Source organism: Cydia splendana, chromosome 9 (assembly GCF_910591565.1).
Source record: "Cydia splendana chromosome 9, ilCydSple1.2, whole genome shotgun sequence".
Taxonomy (NCBI): domain Eukaryota; kingdom Metazoa; phylum Arthropoda; class Insecta; order Lepidoptera; family Tortricidae; genus Cydia; species Cydia splendana.
Window position 1 is genome coordinate 19,299,600 of NC_085968.1, and position 12,627 is coordinate 19,312,226.

The 12,627-nt window shown below is 35.3% G+C and overlaps 1 protein-coding gene across 1 annotated transcript in view; it reads left to right on the forward strand.

Moving 5' to 3' along the window:
* The first annotated feature begins 325 nt into the window (after positions 1–325).
* Positions 326–12,627, forward strand: part of LOC134793849 (2-oxoglutarate dehydrogenase complex component E1) — a 46,971-nt gene continuing 34,669 nt past the window's right edge. The window contains exons 1-5 of the mRNA XM_063765568.1: positions 326–463; positions 2,244–2,371; positions 8,335–8,469; positions 10,927–11,077; positions 11,409–11,476. Of these exons, the coding sequence (XP_063621638.1) occupies positions 2,285–2,371; positions 8,335–8,469; positions 10,927–11,077; positions 11,409–11,476 (441 nt within the window). The 5' untranslated portion in view covers positions 326–463; positions 2,244–2,284. The remainder of the gene's footprint in view (positions 464–2,243; positions 2,372–8,334; positions 8,470–10,926; positions 11,078–11,408; positions 11,477–12,627) is intronic.

Here is a 12,627-nt window from a genome sequence, read left to right on the forward strand (position 1 = left end):
AAAGGAACTGTCAGCTGATTTGCAACAGATAGAGAAAGACGAGACACGTGTAAAATCTATCAGCATTCAGCATTGACCAACACAGATGTAATAAAAATTACAATTTCACAGTCATTTCTGAGCGACTTCTCAGAAATATTCTTCTTCTGAGAAATACTCAACGTATAAAAATAATGCAAATCGGGTAGTCGTTCGTTGTGTAGTTTCATTCATCTCTAAATTGTGTGTTCTTGTTTGAGAGAGAAATTCACGAGTACATCTATTCAGACAGAATATGTGTTATTTTAAAATGTGGTAGAAAAATAATACAAAACATTGATTATTTATACGTTAAACGAACGCGAACAAAACGAAAATTTGCGAGAAGTTGATTGAACGTAGTAGTCTTATCTGTGGTTGTTCTTTGAAATCAAAAAATTGACTACGCTTGCTTTGCAAGATCCACTTTCGAATAGTGTCAAAGGTAAATATCCATAAAGATAAAAAATAAGTAAAAAATCAGAACTACGTTTCAACAGTGCCATGCGGAGAATTATATTTTTTGTGTGAATTTGTGTGCTATAATTTCGTCGCAGACGAGCGGATTACATAACCTTGAATCACGGGACTTCAGTATTGATCATATTAATTTTATTTAAATTTTCATACAATTATAAACGGTTTACGGTTCATACCACATCAGGTACGTATTTTTAAAACTTTTATCATAGTTACAGTATTTAAATACATTTTATTTAAATTATAACACATTCATTTCGGGCGAATTCGAATTGGTTTTACCTGTTTTGGCCAGATTTGTTAATAAAATGTTACTTATCTGTTAATAAATAAATCAACACTTGACATTGTAATTTAGGATAAAAAAGTAATTAAAGAGACTTGCTTTATATGCATAACTGTCAAGGTTACTTTCTAAATTTAACAATGTTATCGACGCAAATGCAAATATTGTTTTAAATATAAGATGTAAACAGTCCAATGGATCTCTAAATACTGTAATTGATAGTACTGTTTTAAAACTGTCTCAATTTTTGATTAATAAATGTGCAGATCTTATAATAATGATGGGGGACTCCCATAACCCCATGAACTCATGACCTCAATAATGGCACTTATGTTATTTCTTTTATTTATATCCCCCTAGTTCTTTTTAAAATGATATTGTAGATCGGCACAATTACCAAAAACAGATTGAAAGTATTATATTTTTACACGAGCGTTCAGCGTTCATGTTTGTATGTAGGTATATTTTTATAGGTATATACAATTTAATTCTAGAGTTCTTGTTTACCCATAGAAAGCCACTACAATAATACATTCAACTTTCCTAATTATAATGAGATCCTTATTGGAAAACAACTTTTTTATATACCTATATGATATTTATGTTTCATTTATCTGTAGTTATTAATTTTTTATACACAACTTATTGTGGAAATATTTCTACATTTGTTAATTAATTAAAACAATAGCTCGTTATTTACCTTAAAACTGTACTCTTAATCATTTCTCCCGTGCCTTTGAACTATATTTAGACTAAATTCATAGACAACAGAAATAGTGGCTGCAAATTTTGAGTCTGTGCCAAAATGAAATGTATAAAAGTCAATGCCCATACCCGATCTCAAATCCATCAAATATTAGATTATTTACTATTGTTAGTGTAATTAGAAACCTGATAGATAATTACTTATTTAGTTGGTGGTTATTACATAAACATTAGACACTTTGCCAGTTTGGCATTGTGATCAAGGTGCCCTAAATACAGGTTATATTATTACTTTTTCGTCTCATACTCTTTGTTGATTTACCTTGACATTATTATGAGTACTTTTTATCTTTATTGTTTAGTTCACACAATAAATGCATATACAATCACACGTAATACACATTGTATGTTATTTGAATTCTTATGTGTGAGGGATAGAGGTGAAAATGGTATACTTATGACTGGGTCATGTTTGATTTAATAGATTATTATTGAAGATGAAAAATATTCAACACTTGTGTTAAAGTCAACTGTCTGTGAAACTGAATCTAAACTGAATTTGAATTTATACTAATAAACGAATTCTTTAAATCTGTTTTTAGTTTGAATTGGAATAATGACCTATGCCTATTGTATCATATTTTTACGAGTATATGGTAGGTTTCTGCAATTTAATGACTAGCGCCCTTGAGTGAGATAGTAACCACATTCATGTTTATTTACTTTTTTTAATGCACTGTCAATTTGTCTGCAGACCTGACACTTCACCAGTAAGGAGCCAGGCATAGCACAGCCATGCATCGCGCAAGGGTAGTTTTTAACATCTCCAACAAAGTTGGCAACACAGAGAGATTTGCATCATGGCTCCTCAACAAACCACAGGTGAGAATTTTCGTTATATACCCTCATATTCACTGGTAATGGTAAATTGGGGTAACTTGGAAGGTGGGATAATTTTGACAAACCATACTTTTGCAACACTTACGCTACTGCAATGCATACCAAGGCATCTTGCTTACTGTTACTACAGTAGAAATTGCTATTAGTTTGGTGGATAGGTATTTGCAATTTTTAAAATTACCCCGGTTTCAAAGTTATCCCAATGGATCTACCTGACTTTACACAATGAGATAAGAGTTATAATCAAACCAGTTTGTTGTTAAGATGTTTCTGAGAACCTTAGCCCCTCAATATGTGATGAAAACTGTACCTTATCAGCATACATCGGGGTTTCTTTCTAAGCACATTTGGACCTTACTACCTACATTTAATTCATAATTTGGTAATTATTTTACAATAATCAAAGTTATAAATACACGAAATCATTCCCGCACCGAAAACTCCGATGTATGCTTATCAGTGAAAGCCGTAACACCTCACCTGATCTTGCTCACTTTCATTCAATATTGTAGTATGGGCTAATCATGTAGGGGGCTCGAGTCTGCTTGTTAAGATATTTGTGAGCACCTTTGCTGCTCAGTATCTTATGGCAACTGCACATAATCGATGAAAGCCTCACTCGACCTTGCTCACGTCCATTCAATATTGTAGTATGGGATAATCATGTGGGGTTCTCGAGTCCGCTATTATCTGGACTGTCTATGTACACATATCATTATGTGCCATTATCATCGCCTACACTTAACATAAACCTTATGGCGAAGACATAAAGTTCAAAAATGATCAGTTTCGTTTTTCTATTACTGGTAATACTTCGTTATGTCAGCTCGTTCTCGTGATTCACGTTTTTAGATGGCAGTTTTATTACGTGGTTAATCCTAAGGACGCTTTCGCAGTCGTAGTCGCTTTCGTAAAAATTGGGCTAGACTATTAGGTTAGGGTTACATCTTAATGTAAATCTATTTACAAGCAGAGTTTCGTTTTCGTAGAAGACATTTAGAGTCGCCTTTTTTCTTTGACTCATACATAAACTTGTTAACCTTAACATTTTATGTGTGAAAAAGGGTTATTTCCGCTTGACTGGATCAATGTCAATGTCAACTTTGAAGCTTTTATTGTTTAACCATTAATCTCAACCTTGTGGTCTGGTAACTATATTTCACGTAGCGCTCAAAGGTTTAAAGATAAGTACCATCATCCACACAGTTAACTGACAATTCGTAAACCTTCTTGCAAAGTACCATTTCGTACCTTGTCACAATAACAATAGTATGAGGTTCCTAGCTAGAATATTGATTGTCAATTTGACAAGGTACGAAATGGCGCCGAAATTATTTTTTTGGCTGTACATCGTACTGTACCGTGACGTATGTTCCCACTCACATGTCCAACATATGTCGAGTTTTAACGTGAGTGACTTGAGCACTACGAAATATTCCGTAACTATTTAAATTACATAATATATTCACGATTTTTCTGTCGGAAAAGATGCTATAAAATAATAAGTAGGTACAATTGTACCTACATGTAATTGAGAAATACAGACGACAACAGACGGTGATAGATAAGATTATCGTTCGGTAATCAATTTAAATGACGAAAAGGGTATACATATATCCTGAACGACATTGAAACCAATACCTATTTCACTTTATAACACCATTTTTATTGCTTTTTATGCGTTTTGTTATTTAACTCGAAATAACAAGAGAGAAAAACAACTGGTCATCACGTCAACAACTTTAAAGAATCAGCAACGCATTTGAATACATCAATATGTGAATTGTTCCCTCTTGAAATGATATCCAACTATGAGAATTTTTGAAACAAATAATAATTTTGCAAATAGGTAAATGTCTTCAAGAAATCGGATAACGTACATACGAGTAAACAAGGGGTCATCCGTTAATTACGTCACACGAATTTCTAGGTTTTTTGACCCCTCCCCCCCCCTTGTCACATTTGGTCACATTTGGCAACCCCTCCCCCCTAGTGTGACGTCACGCCAAATCGAATTAAGTAAGTTCCTAAGTATTATTAATATTTTATCAAAATATTTTTGACGATATAAATATTAGTAATTTTATAACCCAAAACTGCTTAGGAAAGAAAATTAAAAGAATAAAAACGATTATCGTTTTAAAAACTTGTGATTTAAATGTACAGCGAATAAAATAATTAAAAAAAAAAATTCGGTTACTGATGAAGTTAAAGTGACGTCACAAAGTTTGTGCCTCCCCCCTCCCCCATGTCACAATATGTCACATTTTCTTGACCCCCTCCCTCCCCCTAAACGTGTGACGTAATTAATGGATGACCCCCAACAAAGAATTGTTCAAACGGATGTCCGAGAAATCGGGTAACATAATATAATACATAAAGAACAAAAGATCCGGACGAAATGATAACCCCATGGTTCATCTACTTGAAATATAAACAAATGAAAACCAGCAACAGTCTTATCTATCAAGAGATTTGTCTTTCCATAATCGCCCTCTTATCAAATAACTACCATGGTTATGTTTTGAATCGTCTTTGTTATGATCACGATCACGACCCATGACTGGACGAGCCTCCAGCGCGATAGCGACATGATAACGTTTACCACTTATCTGACAGTCTGCAAAATGCGCGACATATCAATCTTGGCTTTATCTATTTTGTCACTCCTCAAAAACATATGAGCTGAGATAATGATGACTAGTTTTAATTTTTGAATGACGCAATCGCTTGTTTTTCACTTAAAAAGCGGGAAAGTTCTTGATTTGTTTTTTAGGGTTCCGTACCTCAAAAGGAAAAAACGGAACCCTTATAGGATCCACTCGTGCGTCTGTCTGTCTGTCTGTCTGTCCGTCTGTCACAGCCCATTTTCTCCAAAAGTACTGGACCAATTAAGTTGAAATTTGGTACACACATGTAAATTCGTGACCCAAAGATGGACATCTTACATAAACAAATGAATTTTAAACACGGAGGCTACTTTTGGGGGGTAAATGAGAAAATTAAAAAATAATGTTTTTTAAACTATATCGTGTTACATATCAAATGAAAGAGCTCATTTTGAGAAGCTCAAATATATATTTTTTGTAATTTTAAAATAAATAGTTTAGAAATTATTTAAGAAAATAACCAAAAAATGACCATCCCCCCCCCCCCCCCCCTTTATCTCCGAATCTACTGGGTCTAAAATTTTGAAAAAAATATACAAAATACTTCTTTACGTATAGATGACAGGAAAACCTATTAGAAATATGCAGTCAAGCGTGAGTCGGACTAATTACTTAGTTTTTGATCCGACCCCTACGGGTTTATTAAAGGCAATTCAATCGCGTTTCACATACAAGGTGGTCCAAACCTTGACGTACAAAATTTTTTTTAGATTCGTCACGTCGTGGGCTATCAGAATATACCCCATGTATGTTAGCCGATATTTAGCAGTTTTCGAGTTATGAATTTTTTAACTTTTGTTAAGAAATTCCGGGGTGAAGCTTTGCTTTGCTTTTATGCCTACTAGGTAATTATTGTTGGTGGTATTTGCACTGATAACACGAAATAGCGATGGGGAAGTGACCCCATAAAATAACAGTAGGTATTGGAGCAGGTAAAAATTAACCCTTTGTAGATAACAACCCGTCGCGACGCGGGTCCAGTTAAGATAATGAATAAGTTAAGCAAAATGATGCTTGGTCAATCACATGGCACAATATTAATTTCTCGTGGTAATTTCTGTTTGATTAACGTTAGGAATAACAAGAGGATTTTATTTAATGAATTACTAATTTGGAAACTTTCCACCTCAGTTCCTTTGACCGGCGACTCTGTCAAATTAGACTATTAAGTATCACTATTTTACCTTTTTAAAAACTTAGGGTCTAGCAGTTTCTACAATAACCATAAGTCCTTGAAATTGCTTGTATTTTTTATTTATTTAGGTAAGCGCAAAGTCTAAGCTTGACATGCTTGAACGTAAAATTTTGTCGTTTCCTTTTTTTTCCAACTCACAACAGTCAAGTGAAGTTGCTGATTTTTTTAGCAACTGCGCCGTTTGTCAAGGATTATGTTACAAAAAGAAACATTCAAAAAACTTCAAGTTTTTTTTTAATAAATTATTTGCTTCATCCCGGAATTTCTTAACAAAAGTTAAAACTTTAAAAAATCATAACTCGAAAACTATGAAAAATCGGCTGACGTACATGGGGTATATTCTGATAGCCCACGACGTGAGGAATCTAAAAAAATTTGGACGTCAATAAAAAACAATGTTAAAAGTTGGGTAATGTACGGAACCCTTGGAACGCGAGTCCGACTCGCACTTGGCCGGTTTTTTAATGTAGGTAACTTCACCCGATTTTTCAATGACTACTGTTGAAAATTCACAGTTTATCTAACTGAAATTATGCCAGGCACCCACTGAGATCCTGGAGAAAACGAGGGATATCGTAAAATATTAAATATATGCTAAGGCATATCTGATTATGGTTTTTTTATCTAGGGCATTTGCTTTCGGAATGTACTATTTGATGGAGGGTAACTGATGATGAAGACCATGAATTATGTGCAAAAACTATTATTAACCAACTTTGATATTTTATGTCAAGTTTGTTCTTCTATTTGATATAAATCTAGTAGGTAATGTAAGAAATACATTTTCGATTGATAACCCAACAAAATTGATAAATGACCGATACGAGTTGGGTTTGACATTGGCATTGAGCTGATTATGCGTGATAAATTGATAATGCCCTATAGAAACCGCAACGTGAAGAACCAATGAAGTGTTATGCCCATTTTAGTTTACTTAATATAAACGCTATTTAATATTAATTGAAACTAGGAAAATTGCATACATTTGTGGTTAGGCCATTTTATTAAGACCTTCTAGTATAAATCGGGAACTTAAACTTAGACATTTCACGCCAAAAAGCAGTGTAGCCTCCTCCAAATCACGCTAACTTGTGCGTTGAAGGGGCTGTTACCTATCTTACCTTATGACTTTATGACCTTAATAGGAAACTTAAAATTAAATACAATCTTCTTAGTCCTCGCGTTATCCCGGCATTTTGCCACGGCTCATGGGAGCCTGGGGTCCGCTTGGCAACTAATCCCAAGAATTGAAGTAGGCAATAGTTTTTTCGAAAGCGACTGCCATCTGACCTTACAACCCAGAGGGGAAACTAGGCCTTATTAGGATTAGTCCGGTTTCCTCACGATGTTTTCCTTCACCGAAAAGCAACTGGTAAATATCAAATGATATTTCGTACATAAGTTCCGAAAATCTCATTGGTATGAGCCGGGGTTTGAACCCGCGACCTCCGGATTGAAAGTCGCACGCTCTTACCTAGGCCACCAGCGCTTTTTTAAAATTAAATACAATATGGAAATATATTCCAACCGCGATACTATAAGAATTTATAATTACTGCATGGAATATTCAAGATGCTACTATTATTATGCTAATACTCGATTACTGGTCTATTATTATGTAAAACAGTTATGTATAATGATCATACGTCACGTTTCGCAATTTTACGGAAATATGACTTGCTGTACTTTAACAGCACCACAACACTTAAAATAACAATAGCCCATCAGTGGACGTTATGTTTTCGCAATAAGGTAGATATAATACGTAGAATTTTCAGTTAACAGTGTAGAGTAGACGATGGTATGATTCGCATTTCACAGTCGTTTTTCTTTCTTGGTTCGATTGGCGTAAATAGGACATTTCATAATAAGTATTAAGTCTTGGCCTTGGGTATATATTCCAAATTTGACTTTGAACTTGAAAAATATTGTAAAAATGCAATAAAATTTAATTAAAATATAATATGCATATTCTTAGACTAACGTACTCTTCTGACGTGCGATTAGTGGGGACTATCGAAATGAATGCCCCCTAGGTGTTTTTGACGGAAACTAATTTATGGTACCTCCTTTTCCCCCAGAACGCCGCTGTGACAGTAAACGCCAACAGGCTGAAAAGTTCCACGGCGGCAGAGCCCTTCCTCAACGGGTCCAGCTCAGCGTACGTCGAGACCATGTACAACTCGTGGCTGTCTGACCCCAACTCCGTACATGCCGTAAGTACAGTAAACTAGCGTAGTATATTACTACTGTACAGTACTACAGTATAGTACCATAGTACAGTGAACATGAAAAGTTGCACAGCAGAGCCCTTTAACGGGTCCAGCGAACGTCGAGACATGCCGTAAGTATACACTCTTATTATTTTAAGAATAAGGTTGTGTTTACATAATGTTTGCCGCCTCATACGTTTCTAGGCTACATTTTTAACCGACCTCCATAAAGGAATTTCTATGTCGGCGGCCGATCGTAAAGTTCCTGTGTAATGTTTTGACGGTAACCACATTATGATTAAACCAATAGATAGGTTGGAGTAGGATAGGTTTGTTAGGTTGCTTCAGATGCCCGACGGGCAAACTGTCTAGAAATTGGAGCCTTGCGTTCGATTCAAGGAACGAGACAAGGATTTTCACGATTCACGATAATCACGATATACCTAGGAATTTCATGATGTCTAATTTTACGATCGGCCGCTGTCATATACGAAAAGAATCCATAGTTTAGCATTTAAAACGTTTTACTTGTTATCAAATACGATTCGTAATTTCTCAGAATGTGGTCAACAGGAAAACTAAGTTTTTCCTCAATTGTAAAAGTCGCACAGCGCATCTACGAAACACATTAAATAAGAATAACTTAAATCACTTCAATAATATTCCGAATGTAATCTATATGCTGACTTAATAGAACTTTAGTTATAAGAACTAGTTAAACTTTATTACAGTAAGCAAAGATTAACATCAGTTCGAAAAAAATCTGAATAATTTCACGTAATTTTCTTGATAATTGATAATTAACGCGCTTTATTGGAATTCGGAAGTCGAAGGAAAATTCGAATATTCTAAATTTTGGTGTTCTTTGAACGCTAGTTATTTAAACATGGTACATACGTATTTAATTGATCACGTAAGTGTATGTCTCGACACGTTATCAAATTACGGTTTACGAGTAAACGCGTCGCATACGACCTTTAACCAATCAATTGTTAAAGTTCATCGAATACATGGTGAAATGGACCTTGTTTCATTACAGTAAGATTCATTATCAGTTTGATATCTTTAGCCACAGCTGACCCAGACGGACGCCAGACTATGATCCTGGTTATATCTTATAGCACCTTGCATTTGCATTTTGCACGTTCAAAAGTGAACCTTACCATTTATGATTTAGGGTTAATTATGTAATTAGTAATTACACAGATAATTAATAATCATTTCTCCAATCCAAAACCTTAATATGATAGCGCAATGAAAACATACTTAAGTGATCAATTAATTATATAACTTGTTGCAATGAGTCCGTCAACAATTTTGTAGGTTTTATCAAAATACTAGTACCAGTCAAGTCTTAGCAGATGTCTCGAAGGACTTAAACCAACACAAGATCCAACCTCATAATCATGTCAATGTTAAATGTCATTTGATCCGCTCGGAAGCGTGCGCCGGCAATTCTCGAGTCACCACTAACATGATCCAGTATACACCAGCTTTTCAACTCGAAACAATCCGTCCAGTATAACTTGACATTAGATCTATGATATCTGCGGTAAGTCTGGGATCTTAGTTAGATTGGTCGAGATGAGACGTGCGGTATTGCAAATAATAAAGTACCTAGTTACTTCCATGAATCCTGCGCAGGCCAAATTGCTGCAATATGATTACGTTTTCTGAATGCCAGTGGGTTGGTGGGTTCTGAAGTCCATGTGATTTTCGTTTCGTTTGATACGAACATAGAGTTAGACCAAGAAAAGTCTGCAACGATTTCGATAGCACACGCAGTGCAAGTGTTATTTTAAACGTCATACTTCTGTGAAATGATGAGTATTATGACGTTTTAAATAACACTTGCACTGCGTATGCTATCAAAATCGCTGCAGATTTTTCTTAGTCGAATTCTATCTGATCTTATATGAGATCATTAGATCAGATATGATTCGAAAGCGCTTTTCGAACGGTCTACTTGAAAGAAGACTATTTTGGATCTTTATAATGACAACATTCAATATCATTGCAAATGCCACTTCTTTTCTGGTAAATTCTAAGCGCTCACAGGTGACTTCCCTTTAGGTTTACTTCGTAATGTAAATTTTTGACATTCATGTTATGTTATGTTTACTCGAAAAGTGTCTAAATATTGCATTAAAAACTGTAACCTGGTAACGTTTGCAAATATGTTCCTTATGGCGGTATTTATAAACGATTGTCAACTCTAACAAACCGTTGATAATCGTTCATCCGTCATTTTGACATTTCTGTTTGCTTGAAAGAGAAAACATTCAACAGAAGTTTGTAAGTGAGGGAGAGAGAGAGAGAGAGAGGGGTTTTCAAGAGAAATTTTCGAGAGAGGTTGCTAAGTTTTATGAACAAGGGGGTTAGTTTGTAAGGGAAAATTAATTACTATTGCCCCATTAGTGAGAAGATGATAGATGACCTAACTATTAATCTTCTCCACAGTCATGGGACGCGTTTTTCCGCAACGCGACCGCGGGCGCAGCCCCGGGCGCCGCCTACACTTCACCACCCAACTTGGCGCCTTACAACAAAAACGAGATGCCCCTCAGTGCCTTAGTGCCCGCTTCCGGCGGCATGCCTTCCATATCTGCTGGTAAGTTGTGTTATTATGTAACTGCTACATAATGAAAGGCATTACAATACGAGTGTGGGTTTATGAAACGAGCGTAGTGAGTTTCATAAAAGGCTCTCACGAGTGTTTTAATGCCTAATTATGTACAGTCACATACACTTCTTTATCTACACATATTTTAAACTCTATGATGTCTTCAGGAACCGCATATTCAAGAGACGGTCACAGTTGGAATACATTTACCACCATAATATGAATTATGAATTGATCTAATATATTTGAACTATTTTGGACACGGTTTACAAACTGCAAAAATGGCTTGTTAAATTTAAACGTATCTTTTTTATCGCAGGCTCCCCAATCAACGAAAAGATCATCGACGACCATCTGGCTGTCCAGGCCATCATCAGGAGTTACCAGGTGAAATATGTTCCATATACAACCTTACTATTATTACTATTACGCATAAGTGTTATTATGGTTTGCACATTTTGTTTAGACCTTTAGATCCACCCCTGTGGTTACCCTAGCTAATGTCCCTATTAAATGTGGAAATATGTACTCACTGATACACACTCATAGTAAAGAAAAAAGAAAAGTAAAATCTTTCTAGTCCCAAACTTTAAACCATAGGGATATAGGGCCGGTGTATGATAGTTATTATCTACATTATGATTCGATAATGCATGTTAATTATTGACGAAGACGATTTTTCGAATCTGCCTAAACAACACGAGTTTCATAGGGTACGAGCATAGTCAAAGAAATACAAAAACGAAATGAATTATTCTTTATTATCAGGCAATCCTCAAGGGCCCTTAGACATATCTTAAAACTAGCATACATATTACAGACGTCTAAAACTAAAACACATGTTTGCGACCCTACGCTCCACGCCCGCGGTGTCAGACCAAAAAGCATTTGACAACTTAAGCTTTTTTATATCATAAATACTAAAATGGCAGTTAGGTTGCACAGTCTGTGTGGATATGCCAGATCGGGTAGTAGATTGACCAATCACAACCATATACCGTTAAATTTATATTGTCTATTCTATGTTTTTGTTTCACACATTTTTTTGTTTTACCTGCCATGATTGTTTCACCTGATGGTCTCATCGGAAGATCACAGCTGGAAGTCGCCAGTATTAGGCTGAGATGAGACTATTTCGTGCCACTTTCTCTTTCCTATGTTTTTCTGTTTTATATAATTCTTTCTATTTTCTTTTAAAAACAAAGCTTAGTTAGCGTATTATAAACGGGGCCGTAGAGCATCATCTACAGGAGTTTATAAATTTAGCATTACCTACATTTCGCGTTTTTGTATTTCTTGACTATGATACGACTAATATAAAGGTCATAAGCATTGCCCATCTGGATTAATCAAATGGCAAAAATGGCAGTTTACTAAAATACACGCGTCTCTCAGAGTATTTTTGGAAAATGTGGAATTTGGTAGAAATGGATCTAGTTTTGGGATATTTTAGGTAATCGATGTTTCGTGCTTCCACAAAGATAGAGAGTATTAAGTAAGATTAAATCTAAAGTTAGATCTTCCATTCAACTGTTTAT